Source organism: Canis lupus, chromosome 8 (genome assembly GCF_011100685.1).
Source record: "Canis lupus familiaris isolate Mischka breed German Shepherd chromosome 8, alternate assembly UU_Cfam_GSD_1.0, whole genome shotgun sequence".
In the NCBI taxonomy this organism is placed as follows: Eukaryota; Metazoa; Chordata; class Mammalia; order Carnivora; family Canidae; genus Canis; species Canis lupus.
The window spans coordinates 72,078,375-72,101,233 of NC_049229.1; the positions used below are offsets into that span (position 1 = coordinate 72,078,375).

General features: G+C 42.2%; 1 protein-coding gene across 7 annotated transcripts in view; it reads left to right on the forward strand.

Moving 5' to 3' along the window:
- Positions 1 to 22,859, forward strand: part of TDRD9 (tudor domain containing 9) — a 106,906-nt gene that overhangs the window by 64,082 nt on the left and 19,965 nt on the right. For 5 of the 7 annotated variants that reach the window (XM_038545877.1, XM_038545879.1, XM_038545874.1 and 2 more), the window contains 17 exons: positions 459 to 556; positions 1,476 to 1,607; positions 2,677 to 2,842; positions 2,930 to 2,993; positions 3,070 to 3,133; positions 3,415 to 3,459; positions 4,432 to 4,485; positions 8,273 to 8,389; positions 9,607 to 9,714; positions 11,612 to 11,712; positions 14,824 to 14,997; positions 17,910 to 18,021; positions 19,150 to 19,362; positions 19,640 to 19,729; positions 20,772 to 21,032; positions 21,924 to 22,079; positions 22,788 to 22,858. In XM_038545877.1, coding sequence (XP_038401805.1) covers positions 459 to 556; positions 1,476 to 1,607; positions 2,677 to 2,842; positions 2,930 to 2,993; positions 3,070 to 3,133; positions 3,415 to 3,459; positions 4,432 to 4,485; positions 8,273 to 8,389; positions 9,607 to 9,714; positions 11,612 to 11,712; positions 14,824 to 14,997; positions 17,910 to 18,021; positions 19,150 to 19,362; positions 19,640 to 19,729; positions 20,772 to 21,032; positions 21,924 to 22,079; positions 22,788 to 22,858 — 2,026 coding nt within the window. Of the gene's footprint in view, positions 1 to 458; positions 557 to 1,475; positions 1,608 to 2,676; positions 2,843 to 2,929; positions 2,994 to 3,069; positions 3,134 to 3,414; positions 3,460 to 4,431; positions 4,486 to 8,272; positions 8,390 to 9,606; positions 9,715 to 11,611; positions 11,713 to 14,823; positions 14,998 to 17,909; positions 18,022 to 19,149; positions 19,363 to 19,639; positions 19,730 to 20,771; positions 21,033 to 21,896; positions 22,080 to 22,787; position 22,859 lie in introns of those variants that run through there. The other 2 variants (XM_038545880.1, XM_038545878.1) reach the window with 2 other exon arrangements.

The window sequence follows — 22,859 nt, forward strand, 5'->3', positions numbered from 1 at the left end:
TCTGCCCCTCCCCTGCTCTGTCATGAATAAATAAAAAATCTTAAAAAAAAAAAAAGAAATATGTATTGGGGGACACCTGAGTGGCTCAGTGGTTGAGCTCCTGACTCCAGCCTGGGGTGTGATCCTGGAGTCTCGGGATGGAGTCCTGTGTCGGACTCCTTGAATGGAGCCTGCTTCTCCCTCTGCCTGTGTCTTTGCCTCTTTCTCTCTGTCTCTCATGAATAAATAAAATCTTAAAAAAAATGCGTTGGATTTAATGCCATAGATCACCGAGTAGACATCAGATACCGAGTCTGTGTAGGATGACTTCTGACACTAACTTGTATTAAAGCATTTACTGACCTGGTCTGGTACCAGATAACAAAGGTTTCCTTCTTACTTAATGGTGATTCTTAACTATATATTTCTGCTAGTGTTAAAGTGACTAATGCAAAACACTGGATGTTTCCCCTGTGTAGGCCGCGCGGGACGAGTGTCTAAAGGGTACTGTTACAGGCTGGTCCACAGGGATTTCTGGGACAGCTCCATCCCTGACCATGTCATTCCGGAGATGCTGGTAATATACTCTGGTCATTTATAGACCAAGTTTTACTGAATTATCTAAGTAATATAATTTTAAGTGTTTTATAATTTTGATTCCAGAAAAATCATCATCTGCCCAAACTAGTCTTTAATCACAGTGCTGGTTTGCTGTTTATAGAGCACCAGGTGCTGTGCTGGGACTTCACATGCATGTTACATTTCTCATGGGAGGAGTGGTTCCTCGTGTCCGTGGGCTCCTCAGCCCCTTTACAGCTCATAAATGTGGGGTTGGCTGCTTGCTTCCTCTTTGTCTCCCCTTCTCTGCTTTATCTTTCTCCTCCCTCCTCTCCCTCTCCCACCTGTCTTTCTTCCTTGTCCCTCCCCCATCTGTCTCTCCCTCCATCCCGAATCTGTGTCTCTCCCCCTCCCTCCCCTGTCTCTCTCTCTCCCCCCTCTTCTCCCTCCTCCGTCTCTCTCCCCCTCCATCCCCATCTATCTCCCCCTTCTCCCTCCCCCATCTATCTCTCTCCCCCTCCATCCCCATCTATCTCCCCCTTCTCCCTCCCCCATCTATCTCTCTCCCCATCTTCTCCCTCCCCCATCTATCTCTCTCCCCATCTTCTCCCTCCCCATCTATCTCTCTCCCCATCTTCTCCCTCCCCACTGTCTCTCTCCCTGCTTCCTTCCCATCTGTCTCTCTCCCCTTCCCTCCCCCATCTGTCTCTCTCCCCTCTTCTCCCTCCCCCATCTCTCTCCCCCCATCTTCTCCATCCCCAGTCTGTCTCCCCTCCCTCCCCTATCTGTGTCTTCTCTTGTCTCTCTCCTCCTCCTCCTCTCACCCTCTGTCTCCCTCTTTCTTTTTCTCTCCTCTCTTCTGCTTCTGTGTCTGAAGTACTAGTCATGTGGGTAGGTTAATTATTTCCTTATTATTTCTCAATTTTTGCTTTTTTCAGCGTTGTCCCTTAGGAAGCACAGTATTGAAAGTGAAATTGCTGGACATGGGTGAACCAAGAGCTTTGCTGGCAACTGCCCTTTCTCCACCTAGTCTGAGTGATATTGAACGAACCATCCTTTTACTAAAGGAGGTATGTGTGTCTGATGTACATCAGTGTTGGGAAAAGCTAAGATTTTGTTGGGTAAATTTTAGAAGTTTCATAATGTGTGGGTATCTTTAAAGTGTTTTGATTATCATAAAAGAATCAGCATTTGCTTGAAAACGTGTAATGCCTCATTGTTGACTGCAGACTCCATACCTGTCATTGACCTACATTCGTTAGTTGTCCTGCTGAGGCCCTTAGCTTTCCAGGGCTTTGCCTGCCTGCTGTGCACTGGGAGAAGAGAGGTGTAGGATGGGATGCAATGGTTATTCTTGAATATACTTTTTTGCAAATGTTAAAGTAATGAATGCCAAATGGCATTTGCATATTTCTTCTTTGAAGGCCATGTGGGACGAGCGTAAAGGGCAGTGTTGGAGGGGGTTCTGGGGCAGTTTCACCTGGCCACATCTGCCTGTGGTGCCCATCCGCTCCTTGACTCTTTTCCTGCACTTCTGTGTGCAATCCGTACTGGCGCTGTTTCCTTCTCTTGCTGGAAACAGCTTTGCCTCCTCCGATTCTTCGACTCTACACCCTGCTCACACTCTGCACACTTGCTGATTGCACCCTGGGCCTTGTTCTGCATACCTCTTTATGGGGCTATAGATATTCTGCTGCTAGCCCTGAACTTGGGGATGCTCTGGCATTTTGCTGTTGATTCCTGTATTGGTTTCTCTGAAATACACTTTGTTAAGTTAAGGAGGTTTCTCCCTATAGGTAAAAAGTTGAGTTGTGACCACCATGATGTGGTAGTTAGGTCTTTGGTTTCATATCATGCATGCCATATTTGTTAAATTGTAAATGAAGTAGACTTTTGTGGGAGTATTTTGAGTGTTACCTTGCAGTGTCACCCTTTTAAAAAAGTAATAAAATGTATTCTAAGTTACTAGAAGCAAATTAAAAAAAAAATTTTGGTAGCATCAGTTTTTCAGAAGTCAACTTAGATGTCTTTTAGGATCTTAATCACTGGAATTTGGTCTTTATTTCCTGTTTAGACTCGGTACCTTAAGGGAAAAAGAGAAGTCAGTACTTGCTAACGGGGCTAATTTGTTTCCTAAAGGTGGGGGCACTTGCAGTGAGTGGACAGAGAGAAGATGAGAACCCCCATGATGGTGAACTGACCTTCTTAGGAAGAGTTTTAGCCCAGCTTCCTGTTAATCAACAACTTGGTAAACTCATAGTTCTTGGACACGTATTTGGCTGTCTAGATGAATGTCTTATTATAGGTAAGTGTGAGCGTACAGAACTCCGCTGGAAGGGTTGTGGAATGCCACTTGAATGATCTTGCCTCATCTTTGTTTTTGTGTTGTTAGCGGCAGCTCTTTCTTTGAAGAATTTTTTTGCGATGCCTTTTAGGCAGCATCTTGATGGATACAGGTACATGACATTCTTATCTTTAAAAGTCACTTTGTTTTAATGATATGGAATGACACTGTTTGTTATCTATTAATAGGAACAAAGTGAATTTCTCTGGCAATAGTAAGAGTGACTGTATTGCACTTGTTGAGGCATTCAAGGTAAGTTTTCTCTGTGCAAATGAGGAAACAGCTAACAGGTTGTTAGTACATTTTCATACCATAGCCCTGTTTCTGCTGAAAGCATCATGAGGCTTGTTGATGTCCAACATGGAACAGACCATGTTGGAAGAAGTAAATGGGGGTGGGAGGCCAGTTTTATGAAGTTGATTGGAAAAAATTAAATTTGTAACTTTTCAGTGGTCAAAATGTGTTGAAATTAGACTTTAAAAACTTTTAATTAGCTTAATGAAATGTTTTGAAACTGGGTCATTTACTTTTAGACTTGGCAGACTTGCCGACAGAGTGGAGAACTGCGCCATCCAAAGGTTGGTTGTCTGTTTCTTCTGTTTGTGGCTGGTTGTAAGGGATCTGGGGAGACTCCCTGTGGCCTCTCTCTGGGCCTGATCACTGCAGGTGACACAGGAGAGTGCCGGGCCTGAGCTGAGGCCCCTGTAGCCTGTCTCCAGAGAGCGGCAGCCCAGCGGCCATAACAGTGAACGGGCTGTCCTGGGGCAAAAGCCTGTCTCTGGTGGCAGCGGTCCTTTACTAGGGTGACTCTCCCAGCCTGCGGCAGAGCCCCGCTGTGTGGCTGGCCGTCCACCTCTGAGTCCCCGTGATCCACCAGAGGGTCAGGAACCACCTGGGCGGCCAGAGCTTAGTGCTTGCAGCTGGGAACCTGGAGGTGTCTGTTCCTAAATAAGAACCCTGAAACCTTTCCTCTAGGTGTTGTCAGCTAAGCTTTAGAGAATAGGCCTACAAGAATTCAACACGTAGGCCTTCATTTTTTTTTTTTTTTTCTGTCAGGTTTTGTTCTAAACTGATGAGATTCAAAAGACTGTTGATGGGTTTGTGTGTTTAAATTTGCCATGCCTAGAGGCATCCCTATAACAGGTATCTGCGTTAAGGTTAAAGCTTCCTTTTAAAGAGTCCTCATTCATTTGGGGAATATAAATAATAGTGAAAGGGAATATAAGGGAAGGGAGAAGAAATGTGTGGGAAATATCAGAAAGGGAGACAGAACGTAAAGACTGCTAACTCTGGGAAACGAACTAGGGGTAGTGGACGGGGAGGAGAGCGGGGGGTGGGAGTGAATGGGTGACGGGCACTGGGGGTTATTCTGTATGTTAGTAAATTGAACACCAATAAAAAATAAATTAAAAAAAAAAAAAAAGAGTCCAAGAGTCAGCCATGATTTTTCTCTGGTCGTTTTGACATCTGTTTTCGGGTGATGCAGATGTATTATGGTAGCCAAATTTGCTCTAATTTGTGAATTAACATGGAGTATTATTTATTTAAAGGATGAACTTGACTGGGGGCGGTTACATTACGTTCAGATCAAGAGGATCAGAGAGGTGAGTTGTGAGTTCTGTGGATGAGAATAAAGATGGTGGGATCCCTGTGTGGCGCAGCGGTTTAGCGCCTGCCTTTGGCCCAGGGCGCGATCCTGGAGACCCAGGATCAAATCCCACGTCGGGCTCCCGGTGTATGGAGCCTGCTTCTCCCTCTGCCTGTGTCTCTGCCTCTCTCTCTCTCACTGTGTGCCTATCATAAATAAATAAAAAAAAAAATTAAAAAAAAAAAAAAAAAAAAAGAATAAAGATGGTGCGTCCAGGGTGTGTGAAGTGCCTGTGGTATGCAGTGTTGTCAGGAGTGCTCTGACTTCGGGGTTGGGGGGTGGGTCTGTGTACACGTTGCATATTTATGATACAGTTTTTGTATTCTGTGATTCATGAATATTTACATTTAAGTATAATATGCAGTACATCTCTATACCTGTATATATGATTATATGTATTTAATCCGTTTTATTTAGTAGTATAATTTCAAGAGTGATAACATCATTTCCTCTACATTTCAAGAGTGATAACATCATTTCCTCATTCTGAATATCGTGTATTTTGTCCTCTCTGATTCTTGATTAGATATTTGTGTTCACAGGCTATCCTCAGGCCCAGTGATTTGATAGAAGGACTCACAGATCTCAGAAAAGCTATTCTACTCATGGTTATAGTTTACTATAACAAAGGGTACAGGTTCAGATTAGCACAGGCGAAAGGCACATGGGGAGAAGTCCAGATGACACCAATATGCAAGGACCCATTGTCTCCCCTGCAGGCTTGTGGGCATGGCCAGCTCTGCCAGCAGCCATGGGAGTTAGCACCTGTGAAGTGTTACCAACCAGAGAGGCTCACTTGGACCTCAGTGTCCAGGATTTTATGTGAGGGTGGTTATGTAGGCCTAGGGCGCCCACATAGCTGACCCTAGTTACTTTGTTGCTGTCTTCTCCAGAGGTCACACGGGTACTAAACGGCAACAGTGCCTCCACCATAAATCCTGTTGCTCCTGGAACTACTACTCGTCAGCCCCAATGCCTCAGGCAAACAGGACACTATTGAGGCAGGATGTTCCAAGGGCTGAGAGGCTTTGTCCCAGGAACCAAAGGCGGCTTTGGAATGAGCAGGGTGTGGATATCTCAAGGCCGGCTGTGAGTTAACCCTTCACTGCTCAGTTTGCACATGCTTAGCCTGGTTTAGTTTCAGAGGACTTACTCTTGGCTTGGTTTGTCCGTCTTACTGTGTAGGTTTTTTAGGGGAAGTGTAAAGATAGAGGTTTTTTAAAATTTAATTTTTTAAAAAGATTTTTATTTATTTATTTATGATAGAGGCAGAGACACAGGCAGAGGGAGAAGCAGGCTCCATGCAGGGAGCCCTACGTGGGATTCAATCCCGGGACTCCAGGATCACGCCCTGGGCCAAAGGCAGGCACTAAACCACTGAGCCATGCAGGGATCCCCCCCCTTTTCTTTTTTTTAATTTTAAAAATCAATTTTAGGAGGGGTCTCTGTGTGGCTCAGTAGTTAGCCGCCTGCCTTAGGCTCAGGGCGTGATCCTGGAGTCCCGGGATTGAATCCCATGTCGTCGGGCTCCCTACATGGAGCCTGCTTCTCCCTCTGCCTGTGTCTCTGCCTCTCTCTCTCTCAATCTCTCTCTCTCTCTCTGTGTCTCTCATGAATAAATAAATAAAAATAAAATCTTTTTTAAAAAATCAATTTTAATTGATTTTTACTTTTTTCTATTAATTTAGTTATTTGTCTCTTGATTTACTATTTTAGTCTTTCTGATATGAGTATTTAATCCATTAATACTTCTGGTTTTTCAAGTTAAAAAGTATTTAAAGCTGTGTATTGTTTGCACAGTTTAGTCACATCCCTTTGATTTTTGATAAGTAGGGGCTGTCATTATTCCTTTCTCTAACTTTTTTTAGTGTCAGATTCCTCCTTGACTGAAGAGTTTTTAAGAATGGTATTTGAATTTCCACTTAGAAATACTTTTGAGGGACCCTGAAATTACTGTTATAGCATTTTAAACAGTACATAGTCTTTTAAAAATTACACTGATTCCAGAAGAAGTTGTGTTTCATTTTGTGTACAGCCACATTTCAATTTAACATAACAGTAATTCAAGCCCATGTTGCTAGATCACTAAGTGTATAGGCTGTGTTGTGTGTGTGTGTGTGTGTGTGTGTGTGTATGTGTGTACAAGTACTATATCACATCTATAGCATGACAATTCTAGGTTAAGACAGAAAAGGGGACGCCTGGGTGGGTCAGCAGTTAATTGTCTGCCTTCAGCTCTGGGCATGATCCTGGAGTCCCAGGATCGAGTCCCACATCAGGCTCCCTGCATGGAGTCTGCTTTTCCCTCTGCCTGTGTCTCTGCCTCTCTCTCTGTGTCTCTCATGAATAAATAATAAATGAAATCCTTAAAAAATATTTTTGATATATTGTTTTGTGGTTCATTTCAGATTTTATTGTATTTTGGTCAGAAAAAGTGACTTGCATACTCTTAGACTGATTTTTAACTAGAGAAGTCCTATGTGACCACAGCCTTAAGAAAACTTTCCAGAACATGGAAGTATATAGGCTGACATGTGGTTTATGGGCTTGGTCCTTCCTCTCATGTTCCAGGCTTTTCCACCTTACAGGTCATGGCTTTTAAGTTTTTTTGTCTTTCTAGTTCTTTTCAGTTTTTTTCCAGTTAACATTCACACCTGTGGTTTGTATGTTTTTTTTTTTTAAACTTCTTTAGTTTATTGAGATAATTTTGTGGTAAAATAATTCATGAACCACTTCTAGGTATGTGGGGTTGTGTATTCTCATGTATGCACTTTGAAGTTTGATGTTTTGTGTCAAGTGGTTTTATTGCAACTGGGTGATTTGATCAGAGCAGATGTTGAACCATTGGTCAGCTTGTTTCTGTTTTTGTTTTTTATTCAAATTCTAGATCGTTAACATATAGTATAGTATTGGTTTCAGGTATAGAATTTAGTGATTGATCACTTACAGACAACACCTGGTGCTCATCTGAGCAAATGCCCTCCATACCTGTCCACCATCCATGTCCCTCCATCAACCCTCAGTTTCTTCTCAGCTTGTTTTTGTTTTTAGGAATTTATTTATTTATTTATTTATTTATTTATTTATTTATTTATTTATTTATTTATTTATTTATTTATTTATTTATTTATTTATTTATTTATTTATTTATTTATTTGAGGCAGGGAGGGGCTGAGAGAGAGGAAGAATCTCAAGCAGACTCCACACTCAGTGCAGAGCCTGACATGGGCTCAATCTCATGACCTTGAGATCATGACCTGAGCTAAAATCAAGAGTTGGACACTTAATCAACTGAGCCACCCAGGAGCCCCTGTTCTCAGGTTGTTTTTAATCACAGAAGCAGTACACATTCAGGGGGAGGTTTGAGGTGTGTAAAGGACTTAAAGCAGAGGATATGGTTCTGGTTACTTGCTCTTAGATCCCCAGAGGGCATTGTGAGTACACGTTTGTAGTGCATGTGTGTGTGTGCGTGCATGCACGTACAGGCACCTGTGCACACTCAGCACTTATAGATGCATATCATGAAATCTGTAAGGTTCTGTGTCTTGTTATTTTGTTAGTGTTATATTGAACATCCTTTCCATTTCTTATTCATCTTTAATAAGATGATTCTTAACAAATGTGATGTTTGATCCTGTAGATGTATGAATGCTTTCCCCATTGTGCACTTATTTTCCAGTGTGTTCACTATTCTGAGTAGCATAGGTACTTTGAGACATCATATTTCAATGTGTTTTTCTTAGGTGGCTGAATTATATGAAGAACTGAAGAATAGGATCTCCCAGTTCAACATGTATGTTGATTCTCGGCGGCCTGTCATGGACCAGGAGTATATATATAAGCAGCGGTTCATCCTGCAGGTGTGCTGGGGTTTCCTGGACATCTCTTCTTATCCTTTTTTCTTACTAGGTGGTGTGGTTGAGAAAGTGCTTATGCCTTCTTTCTGGTACAAATCATGCTTCAAGAGATTTTATTTTAGGCCCATGATACTCATACTGCTCTGGGGGTAGGAGAGACCTTGTCTTGCATAGTTCAGGTTTTCCACATCATGGAGTTGTTGGTCATCCAGCTCCACACCTAACTTTCAGAGGAATGTTTCTGTAGCACCCAACTACTGTTGTTACTACTTCAAGAGAGGTCCTTGGGTTTTTGCTTTTAAGAAACTAAAAGCATTCTTACTATTATTCAACATGTAGCTATTCCCTTGCAATTGAAATACCAACTTCAGAGGCCATGATCAGGCTAGCTTGTTGGGTGGGACCTTTCAGGGATTGTGCAGAGGGAAACATATTCTAGAAAGAGGCTAATGCTTCTACTTTGGGGGTTTAGAGAAGGACTACATCTGTGTACATCAGCATGTAGAATTGGGTTGTAGGTAGATTTCAGTGAACAGAGTCATGTTGGAAAACATTGTTTTTCTGGATGTCCTATTGCTTTGAGGCTGGGGAGTCTTCCATGGATGTATGTTTAAAATGGTGTATTTTGATTGATTGAAGGGACTCTTTGCAGAGCGCTTTTTAGAAACGCTTATTGGGGGATCCCTGGGTGGCGCAGCGGTTTAGCGCCTGCCTTTGGCCTGGCGTGATCCTGGAGACCCGGGATCGAGTCCCACGTCGGGCTCCCGGTGCATGGAGCCTGCTTCTCCCTCTGCTTCTCTCTCTCTCTGTGTGACTATCATAAATAAATAAAAATTAAAAAAAAAAAGAAAGAAATGCTTATTGGATGTGCTTCTTGAGGTCTAGAGAGGTGCCTGGCCAGTAGAGGTGAGTATGTTGGGCAGCAGATGGGAAAGTGTGTACAGTCATTCATGCCCTCATTCAGCTCACCACTGTTTCCTAAATCTTTTGAGATAGGCTCCAGCTCCTTTGAAGGAGGACCATGTCTGGAGTGCTTCTGTTAGAGACCGTGAAATGTCAGAATTGTGACTTTTTTGCTTTATTGGTAGAAGGTTTAGTATTTTTATATAAATTCATCTTTTACCTTACAGATGTTTGCTACATAATTTTGGGAAGAGATTAACGTATTGGTGAGACAGATGATAATGTTGCTAGTTTATGAAAATACAATTCTCTTCCAGGTGGTATTGGCAGGTGCTTTTTACCCAAATTACTTCACTTTCGGACAGCCTGATGAGGAGATGGCGGTGAGGGAGCTGGCTGGCAAAGACCCAAAGACAACCATCGTGGTAGGACCTCCATTTCTGTAGTAGTTACTACAGATCATTATGTTCTTCCAGTTCCCATTTTTACAAGGACCTGGTATATTTCACACACCCCCCTCCAGTGAATATTATGTGTGACTTTTTCAAGTACATCTAATTGCTCAGCAGTCTTCTTTCCTTTTTTTGCAGACCTGGCCTTGAAAGAAAGCCTTGAGAAATTAAAAATTTATAGCTAATGTTGACTGATCATGTGCCTCTTTGAAGAGTTTAAGATACTTCTCCATAAGTTTAAGAATACTTAGTTAACAACTTCATTTCACACAAAGTAAAAATGTTAGTGGGATTTAAACTGTGATCCAGACCTGAATGTCTAATGGAATCACCTAGAGAGTGTTTATTTTTAAATTCGTATTTGAGGGCCCCATGCCACAGAATCTTAGCTAGAAGGAATGGCCTAAAATGAGCATTGAAAGAACATGTGTTTTTAGTGAGTCTGATGATCAGCCATAGGCACAGACCATTGGGTTGCATGTGTGGACTGTTTGCTTCCGCCTGAGCACATGGTTACTCAGGATGCACAACTGGAGTACAGCATGTAGGAACTGGACTTTTATTGGACTACTCAGTTCCATTATCAGTTTCTCTGATGATGAGGGATGTAAAGCACTTGGCAGACTTGCTGGCAAACAGTAAGCGCTCAATCATGCCAGCTGTTCCTGTTGTCATCAGTTACTGAAGCGATAGGGCACACAGGGCAGGAAGGGTCACAGATTACTAGAGTGTTGTGGAGGCCTTTGAGGAGCCTAGAAGTTGCTGATGCTCAGGCTGGAGACAGGCGGCTGAGACGCACTTCATATTTAGGGAAGGGGTTTTAATTTAAAAGGCAATCATTAGCTTTTTCTCACTTCTGGGGACTCTGCTCCTGTGGATTTTCAGGGTGGACCAGGCTCTTTTGATTGGCTTCCTTGAATCCCTTCATGGTGTTCTCTTGTCTCTTGTGTACTTGGAGAAGGATCCTACAGGATTGTCCTCAGATGCGGAGCTGTGCTTGCTTCTTCCATCCATGAGACAGTCTGTTTGCCATGCTGTCTCGAGGCCACAACTTGTGTGTGTGTGTGTGTGTTATAAAAACCAGATGATAGCTAGCATTGACCACTTACCTGAGAAGCCCCTTGTTACATACTTCATGTTCATGCTTCTCTGAGCCTCCCGCTGACCCCTTGAGGTTGGGATTTACCATCAGCCTTACTTCATGGGGTGGTTGAGTCCTATGGCGGCCCCATACCTTCCCTTAGGAGACTTGATGAGACACCTTGGAGCCCCGGCACTCTCCCCTACCGCCTTTCGTGGGGCTGGACTGGGTCCTGAGGCATGCAGGACCTGGGTGCCGGGGCCAGGGCTGGGGTCCCTTGTTTCCTGCCAGAGCCAGAGCCTGAGCCTGGAACGTGAGTCACCAGAACAGAAGGGAGAAAGCGAGCTCCCGGGGCTGGAAAAGCTCTTCTGCAGCTCAGTGTGCTTTACTTGTGGCTGTGGTGGGGGAAATGCCCCCTGCCCTAACCAGTGCTAGCTCCCCTCTAGTTCCCATTATTCCTTACATAGGAAGAGTCTTCTAAAGAGATGGATTTAGTCAGCTTGATTATTTTAAGGCAAAATAAAACATAACAGAAAAAGTATTTCTGTGTTAAGACTTTGGATTATTTTAACAAAGAATTATCTCATATGTAATGTATATTATTAAAATTTAGTTATAATGTAAAAGTCATTATTCATGAAACATATCTATCCATAGAACCTACACTTTATGGTTAAAGCAGTGAATTATGTATTTGTGAACTAAAATAATAGCTTTAGCTTATGAATATTATTACTGTTCTGTTAACTTTGATGTCTGCTCTGATGAGTACTGCATTATGTGTTACAGTTGAAACACATTCCTCCCTATGGATTTCTCTACTATAAACAACTACAGTCTCTCTTTCGACAGTGTGGTCAAGTCAAATCCATTGTATTTGATGGTGCAAAGTAAGTTGTGTATTTCTGTAATTAACTGCAGTTACGAAAGAGCCATAGTGTGTTTGGTATTTGCAGGAACTAAATTCTTACAGCTGAGTGCATATGGAAATGGGTGTCTATTTGGGCTGCTCCACATTGCCTTGGAATGCAGCTTTGGTTATCTTGTTAGCAGTAGTGATTTATCTTTTTCAACCAAGTGAGCTCCTATAGGAGCTAAGCTGGGAGGTTGGTGGTCTGATACCAAGAAAGCTCCGTGCCGTGCAGTGTTGTGACAGGTGCTTGGAGTGTGTGCCAGTCCATGGTTTTTCACGGGGTGTCCCTAGTGATATGTCACTTTGTAGGCCACAAAGATGCCCCAGAGTATGGTTTATCTGCTTGTAATTATTTAGAACATAGATGTTCCAAATATTTTTGAAAGACAAATACTGCAAAAACTCAGTTACATTTTACCTTATTTTAGTTGCAGATATAGAAAATGAGATACGGTGTGTTTTTGAAGTATCATTTTGAGTTTTTATTTCCAAGAGGGACTGTTAATATGCAGAAAAGACTATTTACAGTTTTAAGTTGACTTTTAGTTTTAAAATTAGAAATTTTTTCTGGTGTTTTGTAAATTGTATTTCATTTATAAAGCTTTGTAAATCTAGTGAACAAGAAATACTTCTACTCTTTCTTTGACTGATGTCCAGTAACCCATGTTGAGCATATTTAGTTCCTTTTCAATTTGGATTAATTCCCTTAAACATTTCAAGTTCTATTCCTATGATTAACATTGATTTTCTCTGTAAGCATGTAAATACCTCACATGACAAATTCATACCCCTAACGAAGTCTGAGTTCTTTTAACAACCATTACAGATTTTATTAAACTTATAACATCTTAAGCCTTTTTAAATATTCTAATACAAATTACACTAAAATTCTTAATCACATTTACAAAATCACTTCTTTAAAACTGGCATCACACAGTGAAGCTCTCTTTCTTGAATACTGGAAGTCCATTTGCCTTGACTGAGGTTCCAGTTATGGGTGGGCTTTCTTTGATGGGTTGAGTGGCCTACAGTCTGGGCTCTCACTAGTCTTTATCACTGGGTTGGATTCTGTGTGTTTCATATTCTTTGTGTCTGAGCTTTTCTTTAAAGGTATTTTAATCCTACATGATTTCTTGTATTTCTGGCTTTTTAGTCACATAGCAATGTCATATCAGTTACTTGGAGAAGTATGTATTTTCTTCTGTTTATAGGCAGTACTTATGTATCAAGTGTTTAAAGGCAGAGGATGACATGAATCGCTATTTTAAAGGGTAAAAGCCATATTCCTTCTGGGATCACGCAGGGCCTAGTTTAGTGAGGAACCCATGTCGGGTGTGAAGGGCATCTGAGCACAGGTAGTAAGTACATAGGCACACGGTTTCCCCTCATATGAATCTTTCATCCTCTTTGTGGAGTTCTGTAGACATTCGCCTGTTGTGAAATGTCATGGGAGAAGCCCAGGTGGTCAGAAGACCTTCTTTCTGGGCCTTAGGAGTAGTAATGTTCACTTGGGACTTTCTGAGGGAGGAGTTTGAGGTGGGCGGTGGAGCTGGCTGGTGGGGCAGGATGGGGTTGCTGCTCCAGTAGGAGCCCAGTGTAAGCCCAGATTGGGACTTTGGAGACTGTGGGGTGTGTGTGAGGCACAGCTGGAGGCCGCTTTGCCAGCAGCTGACTTTGTGTCAGATTTGCATGTGCCAGGAGGCCAGGTGCGGTGCTCTGGATGGTCCTTTGTGGCTGCCTGACCAGTATGAACATGAGTAGATGGGCATGCAGAGACTCCTGACTGTTCTGAGCTGCAGTGTTTTGTAGGCTTTGGTCAGGGAATGGTGAGAGAGGGGTCTTTGTAGTTACCTAAACTAGAGGTAACGTTTGAAACAAAGACAACACGTGAGACAGAAGCTCTCTTGGGTTTGGCTGTTGATTGCATGTATAGGACAAAGAAAAGGGGGGGCCAGGTGGGAAGGTCTTTCAAACACCATTGACCAAAGAAGGGCTGTGAGGAGCGGATCCTGGCAGGAGGGGGGTGGGTCAGGGTCCCACAAGTGGGAGTTCAGAATCCCACTGCAAGATGAGCATCATAGAAGTGTGGTCTCAAGTGTGAAAGAAACTGCTTCTGAGGAGGGACTTAGGAGCCCTCTAGGGGAAGGGGTGACAGGACAAGGGGTGAGCGAATTGGCATAGGCTGTAGGGGAGGGAGAGGCTGTGCGTGCTCAGCAGTGAGTCCACCAGGAGGCAGATGAGGCTGGAGGGTAGAGGAGAGCCAGCTGTCCAAGGACAGCAAACTCAGGCCACAGAGGGGCTTGGCACAGGGATGCACACTGAATAGGCTGGCGGAGTTAGGGACTAACTCTCCTTTCTGCTTGATGCTCTTCACTGGCTGTGTCCTTTCCAGGGCTCAGTTACACCTTTCCATGACAGTATTTGTAGGAGTTATAGGTCTGTATGCATGAGTATGTGTTGACCCAGGGGTATTCATGTACAAGCAAATGTGAACTTGAAGCTTTATTTCTTGATACCAAGAAATGCTCAGCAGACACCCTTAGTGCATGCTTGGTTCTCATCCTCCAGAGACCGGGATGGAGGAGCACCCAGAGATGGGAGAGGGGCTGGTAGTGTGGGATGTTCATTAGCATGACTAGGTGGTAAATATGGATAGTGTTTGTGGAGGGAGATCCCTGACCTACTCATTGTGTGATTTTCTCTTATCTGTGTTTTATTTTATGGTAAAATAGAAAAAAAAAACAACCCCAAAACTTAAGAAGTTGTCATTCTGTGTTCATTTTGAGAATTAAGATTTAGTAGCTAAAAATTTCATCTGTGCTTGGTGTTTGCTCTGCATTATCTACGTAATATATACGGTTGATACCTGGTTTTTAATGGTACATCATTGGGATTTTTACTTCTCTTAAGTGAATAATTTTCATTTAAGTAAACACTTTTTGGTTAATTATAGAATGAAGAGTTACTGATATTTCAAGGGGAGGTGGAACTAAAAATTTCTATCTAATCTTGGCAGAAATTAATATGCACTTGGTTCTTTTTTTCAGATGCCTATAGACTAATTTTTTTCCTTATATTTGTGGAGCAGAGCCTTTGTGGAATTTTCACGTAATCCAACGGAGAGGTTCAAAACTCTCCCAGCAGTGTATATGGCAATTAAGATGTCTCAGCTGAAAGTCTCCCTTGAACTGAATGTCCACTCTGCAGAGGAGATTGAAGGGAAGGTGCAAGGAGGGGCTGTCTCAAAGCTTAGGAGCACCAGGTATTTTCAGAAGGCGGTCTGTTAGGACTCTGTCCACCTGCTTTTACAGTTTCAGAGACTGCATTTAAATGAACCTTGCTTAAGCTCACATTAGGAGCACTGGCTTTGCAGCCAGAGTCCTGGTTTCCTCATCTCCTGGCTGTGTGTATTTGCATACATCACTTGATCTCTCTGAACCTCAGCGCTTTAATTCATGTCTTTTTTCCAGTTTTAATACAAAATAATTGCCATACATCACTGTGTAAGTCTAAGGCGTTCAGCATGACGGTTTGATTTTCCTATGCTGTGAAAGGACTACCACAGTACATTCAGCTAACATCATTCTTCTCGTAGAGATACAATAAAAAGTAAAGAACAAAAATTTCTTCTTTTGATGAGGACTCTTAGGGTCCGTTGTTCTAACCATTTTCCTGTATGCCTTATTGTATAGTGGTAGTGGTAGGGACTATGTTGCAGCTCCAGAAGCTGAATACTGGAAGTTTGTATTTTTTTTAAAAGATTTTATTTATTTATTCATGAGAGGCACACACAGAGAGAGGCAGAGACATAGGCAGAGGGAGCAGCAGGCTCCCTGTGCGGAGCCCAATGCAGGCCTTGATCCCAGGACCCGAGGATCACAACCTGAGTCAAAGGCAGATGCTCAACCACTGAGCCACCCAGGTGTCCCAGAAATTTGTATCTTTTGACCATCTTCCTCCAATGCCTCATCCTCGTTCCCCTACCCTATGCCTCTCATAATAACAAGTCTGATCTCTTTTTCTATGAGTTTTTTTTAAATAGATTCTGCATGTGAGTGAGACTGTACAGTGTTTGTCTTTCTCTTTCTGACTTATTTCACTTAGCATAATGCCTTTGAGATCTGTCCATGGTAGGATTTCCGTGTTTTTTTATGGCTGAATATTCCACTGGGTATATATACCACAACTTCTTTATGTATTCATCCAGTGATGGACACTTAAGTTGTTTCCATGTCTAGGCTCTAGTACATATGCTGCTCTGAACACAGGGATGCAGATACTTTTTGAGGTAGTGTTTTTGTGGAATTGCTGCATCATATGGTGGTTCTCTTTTTGATTTTTTGGGGGGTCATCCATACTGTGTTCCATAGTGGCTGTACCAGTTTACAATCCCACCAGCACACAGGGGTTTCCTTTTCTTCTACATCCACCTCAACATTTGTGTTTTTGGTGATGACCACTCTGACAGGCATGAGCTATTACCTTGCTGTGGTTCTTATTTGCATTTCTCTGATGACTAGGGATGTTGAACACCTTTTCATGTACTCATTGGCCTTTTGTGTATCTTCTTCAGAGGAATCTGTATCAGGTCTTTTGCCCATTACAAAATCTTCTTTTCTATTGTGTCTGTTTAATAGATATGGTATTTTACAAGGTTGTTGAGAAGATTGAGTGGAATCATGTAAGTAATTCTCAGTTTAAATAATAGGGATTGGACGTAATATTAGTTACCTTTCTTCATTCTTAGAGTTCCTCATTTCCTCCATTTAAGCATAGTAGAGTATTCTCTGTTCTCAGCAGAGCAGACAGTGGGACAAAACAGAGATGCAGGTGGGAGTGCCTGGGTGCTGGTCAGCACAGCTGCCCCTTCCTTGCTGAGGAACAGAGGGCTGAGTAGTGACATTCACCACTTGGCAGCTGCTGTTGGGTGTGTGGGTTTTCTTTTTTTCTTTTTTTTTTTTTTTTTGTGTGTGTGTGTGTGTGTGTGTGTGTGTGTGTGTGGGTTTTCTTCTCTTGGACCAGATTAAATCACCCTTCAGGATTTGTAACAGATGCCTTTGCCTTTGGGTCACACTCTCTGAGTACTGTGTGTAGGAATTCTCAATCATCATTTCTTATTTGTGATGTTTTTAATTCTGCGAGGAATTGGACAGAAATTTGGGGAATTGGTGAGAAAGGGAGATCTGTCCCATCAAGTATCCTCTTGTGGGGGAGGTTTTGAATTCTGAGACTTTGGGGATCTGTAACCCATGGAAGATCTTTTCTAGGAACTTTGCCTGAGTCACTCTTAGTCATAAATGGGTTTGAAAGTTGGGGAAAGGGATCCCTGGGTGGCTCAGCGGTTTAGCACCTGCCTTCGGTCCAGGGCGTGATCCTAGAGTCCCAGGATCGAATCCCATGTCGGGCTCCCTGCATGGAGCCTGCTTCTCCCTCTGCCTGTGTCTCTGCCTCTGTCTCTCTGTGTCTCTCATGAATAAATAAATAAAATCTTAAAAAAAAAAAGTTGGGGAGAGAGTTGGGTCAAGATCTCTTGTATGATTCTTCCTCTTCATCTTAGAAATAAAAACCTATTAGGAAAGGGACATTTTATTTTTGTCAAATTTATATTTCATATTCTCAAACTTCAGCATTTACTGTCTTACCGTTCTAAGAGATGAAGGATAGGTCCTTGGTTTATTAGAAAATCATGTATGTGTTTGTAACAGAATTGAACCAGGCATGGATTCTGGTACTTAGGAAAGGTCAAGGTCACTCACCTCTAAAACCAGAAATTAGGAAACATTGCAGGTCTTAGATTTAGAATGTATATCCTTAAAAGTAAGTTTTCTGTAAGAGTCTTGACCTTTAGAATATATTTTTTAAGGGTAGTGTGTAACTATTGGGGTGCACAGCCCTCTAGGGCATTCAGGAAGCCATTGGAAACTCCAATTTTAGATAAAATCAAATTAGTCATCTCTGGGTTTGGCATTTTATTGAAATTTTTTTTATAAATATATTTTTTATTGGTGTTCAATTTGCCAACATAAAGAATAACACCCAGTGCTCATCCCGTCAGAATTTTTTTTTTTTTTTGTATAAACAGTAGAATAGTTGGGGCAGTAACTTCACATATATAAACATGTTTTCTCTGTAATATCTGACATTTATTTACTTATTTTAAATCACGTTATGTAGGGTGAATGTGGACTTCCAGAAGCAGACAGTAGATCCTATGCAAGTCTCATTTAACACATTAGACCCATCTCAGACAATTACAGATCTCCTCCTAACAGTTGATGTCACAGAGGTAAGATGGTGCGTTGAATCATTAGCGCTTTTCTTTTTTTTTTTTTTTAATTCATGAGAGCCACAGAGAGAGGCAGAGACACAGGCAGAGAGAGAAGCAGGCTCCATGCAGGGAGCCCGATGTGAGACTCAATCCTGGGACCCCAATATCACACCCTGAGCTGAAGGCAGACACTTAACTGCTGAGCCCCCCAGGCGTCCCCTTTTCTGTCTTCTTAACCTAGAATTGTCATGCTATAAATGTGAAATAGTACATGTACACACACACAGGTAACACAGCCTATACACTTAGTGATCTAGCAACATGGGCTTGAATTACTGTTATGTTAAATTGAAATGTGGCTGTAAACAAAATGAAACACAACTTCTTCTGGAATCAAAGTGTAATTTTTAAAAGACTATGTACTGTTTAAAATGCTATAACAGTAATTTCAGGAACATGATACATGTGAACATGTTAATTGTCATAGTGGTACATGGCTGTGTAATTCAGTTTATATCAACAAAGTTGACATCAGCATCAATACTGTGTAAGGTGTGGTTTTTACTTCAAATAAAATTTCAGTGAAAATACATACCTGCTTCCTGGTAGATCTGTGACTGCACTCACCAGGAGACTTCACACAGACGCCTAGGCTCCAGGCTGACTGAGAAGCTGCAGCCATTGTGGGTCCGTGGAGTGGCCTGGCAGGATGAGTGGGAGATGCTCCGTGAGGCCCTTTTCCATGGAACACCTACTCCTCCTCCCACTTGTCACTGCTCTTCCAGGGGCTGTCTGCTCACACCACACCTGCCCTTGCTACCCTTGAGCTGCCTGCACTTTGTGGGCTGGGCTTAAGGACTCTGGGCCCATCATGGGGAAACAGTCCCGGTCTTCTGTGCCCTCTAGAGCCTTTCAGGTGTTAGTGAGCTAACCAAGAGAGGGCTCTGGGACACACGTTTCCTCGGCGGGTGGCCAGGGAACCCCCTTGTTTGTAAGCACCTGTTAAAAGCCTAGAGAATTACTCAAGGTCCAGGGATCCAGTTTAGGAAGTGTAGTATTGAATGTTGGCCCTGCAGTGTGAACTTATGAGAACCTTTTTATAGAAATCATTTTAAAATTTAGTCTTTGCTCTTTTTCCTTTTTCAGGTTGTTGAGGTGGGACACTTTTGGGGATATAGGATTGATGAAAAAAACTCCGAGATTCTGAAAAAGCTTACTGCTGAAATAAACCAACTGAAATTAGTACCCTTGCCTGTCCACCCACATCCAGACTTGGTCTGTCTGGCTCCTTTTGCTGATTTTGATAAAGAAAGCTACTTTAGAGCTCAAATCCTTTATGTTTCTGGAAATTCTGCTGAGGTATGTTTTTCTATAACTAATCACTAAAAAGGAAATGAGACAAACTTGTAGCAGTTTATAGAAAGCGTATTCTAATTTTAAGTGGAAATTAAATGTAAAATCATTTCAGTTCAAAAAGTAGCCTTGTAAAAAGTTATGTACCTCAGTGATTGTGGATTTAAGTTCCAGTCATAAGACTGCTGGACTCTGGAGCTAGAGTAGATCCTTGTGTGGTCACTGGCCAGGTGGCACTCAATGTCTGACCCTGTATGAAAGTGTGTTCTTGCCCATTCTCTAGGTGTTCTTCGTGGACTATGGCAATAGATCTCATGTCGACCTGGATCTTTTAATGGAGATTCCTTATCAACTTCTTGAACTCCCATTTCAGGTAAGGCAGAGAAGCTCCTATGGTGTGAATTTAGAGGTCACATGGTCTACCCTCAGCCCACAGAGAGGGTCCGGGTCCCAGAGTGGGAAGGGACTTGCTTGGTCACACAGGCCAAATTTATCTGCTTTTTTTCCAATAGATTTGTCAGTATTATATGCGGAGTTAAAATATACGGAAGGTTTCACACTTCGCAAAAAGTTAGCTGTTTAACTCAATTAATTTTGAAAACTATTTCTGATGTTTTTGGTTTTGTTGCAAACAGCTAGGACTTTGGTGAGCTAGATGTACCTGTGTGTATCCAGAGGCATTCCAGACTTTGGATTGAAAGGCAACATCAGATTTCTTTACCTATGAAATCCTCACTTTGTGAACCCCCCCCCCCAGTTTTTTTTTTACTGTATATAATCATTTACTTATTTATTTCTGTTGAAGTGTAGTTGACACAAAATATGATCGTTTCAGATGTACAGCATAGTGATTCCACAACTATATACCTTATGGTCTGCTCACACAGGCATAGCTGCTAGTGGTCACCATACAATACAAATCAGTACCACTGACTACATTTCTCATGCTGTCCTCTCTACCCCTGTGACTTGTTTGCTCCTGTAACTGGAAACCTATATTTTTGGTGCCTCTTGACCCATTTTGCCCATCCCCCCAGCAGCCACCACTTTGTAGTTCATATTTATGGGTCTGTCTGCTTTTTGTTTGTTCTTTTGTTTTTTAGATTCCACAAATAAGGTAAATAATAGGTATTTGTCTTTCTCAGACTTATTTCACTTAGCATAACATTCTCTAGTTTCATCCATGTTGTTGCAAATGGCAAGATCACATCCTTCCTGATGGCTGAGTAATATTCCACTGTGTGTATACACTGCGTCTTCCTTGTACATTCATCTGTTAATAGACCAGAATTGTTTTTAATAGGATTTTTATGAGCACATTGGTGAAAATCCATGTTCTGGGCCACGTTTCAGCAGTATTTGGAGTGTTCTACTCATTTATAAAGCTGGTTCAGCCATCTTTTTCTGTCCTGTAGGCGTTGGAATTTAAGATTTGCAAAATGCGCCCCTCTGCAAAGTCTCTCATATGTGGTGAGCACTGGAGCGGTGGGGCCAGCCAGCGGTTCGCCTCCCTGGTGAGTGGCTGTGCTCTCCTCGTCAGGGTCTTCTCTGTGGTGCACAGTGTCCTGCATGTGGATGTGTACCGGTATGCGGGGGTCCAGGACACTGTCAACGTGAGAGACATCCTCATCAAGGAAGGCTACGCGGAGCTCGCCGAGGAGCCCTATGAGTCCAAAGTATGCACCTTCATCTGTCCTTGTTGGAGCGCATGTGGCCATGTGTGCATGGGGGGGTGGTGTTTGGTGTGGGGAGGCAGCAGAGAAGCGGGGTGCTGTTTTCCTCTCACTGAGGGATGAATATAGCTAGGTGTAGTGTCTGGTACCATTTTAAATGTCTTCTAGGTTTCTTTGACACTAAATTATGGTAACTGGCTGTTAACTTTTGTTAGTTTCCTTCTTTAGGCTATTTTTTTCTTCCTGGAATAAAAATTAGATGTAGAAATGTTCTCTGGGGAGTTGTTTTTTCTGTAATGGATTCAAGGATTTAGCTCCCTAATGAAAGCAATTAATAAAATACTTGTTTCAAGTATTTCAGATATTTCAAAATGACTTTCAACTATTTCTTTCAAAATCAATTGTGAAGCTGTTTTTCTTTGTCTGAAGGTTTCAGAGATGCCACATTTGAGTCAAATGTTGAAGGCCATTTATTTTCCGTCTGTAATTTCTGCTGACATTGAAGGGGGCTGGGATTCGGGAAAGGGGAAACCAGCAACAGAATGGCAGTGCCAAAGTCCGCTGGACTTTGTATTTCCATGTGTGAGAAACCTTTTTGGGATTCTGGTAGTGTTTCTGGTGTGGAGTAGAAGTTTTGTGTGCAGAAGTTCTTTTTAAGAACTGTTTCTCACTGTTTCTTGTCAGTTTTCTGACTGAAAGGTAGTAAAGGCTGATGAACCTTAAATGAGTCCTGTCTTCCTTTGTTTGAATTTTAAGGTGTATGTGCTTGATAGAATTTTCCCTGACCTTAGTGACCTACTAATCATACCCCTAAAATACTTTGGTTAGCCTGGAATTAAGTGCTTTTAATACAGTTTTTCCTTTCAGCAAATGAACTTTCCTTATTCTGCTTAGCAAAGCCACGAAGCTCTCAAGGGTCTCTTCTCCAAGTCCATACAAAACATGGCAGACATGACTGTGTCATCTCCCGTGAAGGATGATGAAAAGTACCTGATCCGGGTTTTGTTAGAGAGCTTCTCTTCTAATAAACTAGGTCCCCCCAACTGCAAGGTAACTTATAGGAGTTGTTTTAAAATACAGTTTAAAACTTAAAATCGTTGTACACTTACATGCTGAGTCATAGCCAGTAGTCATGATGGGTTTTTCTTTCCTGGTTTTCAACATTGGTACTTTTTTTTCACAGTGGTGCCTGTATTAGTAAGGGCAGAACCTGGGGTCTAGTGTAGGGAAATGCTCGGACTAGTTCTTTATCTAACCCAATCTTTTTAAGGCAACTGATGCTTATTTATACCCAGTTGAAGCCATGTGTGTGCTATAGAGAACCAGGCCCACCGCAGAGGTGCCCCAACCCTGGTGGGCACTGGAGTTGGTGCACCTGCCTGTTTCCGAGAAGGGGCTGCCACATGCCCCACCCCTGGGTGCCCCAGCCCACGGCCGCATGCTCTCAGCCTCCCTACTCCGTTAGTTTAGTCTGATGCAGTTGAAAGAGTAATATTTTTTACTAAAGTATTGGGTAGTATTTCCTTTTTTTGGCCAAAGTATATCTGTGGAGGAATGTTAGTGAAGCCATTGAAAGAATCACTGTGTCCCAGAGAAAGCACCATAAGGCATTTTCCCCCCACTGCATCTTAAAGATATTATAACTAAGGTGAAGCTGTTTTCTGTTTCAAAACTTGAGCTGACTTTTGGATTTTTAAAAAATGCATATTAAGTGATAACTTGCCTATTGCTAGCATTTTGCATATTTTGTATCTACAGGCGATACTTCACGGGCCTTTTAACCCTTATGAACTGAAGTGTCATAGTTTGACCAGAATATCCAAGTTCAGG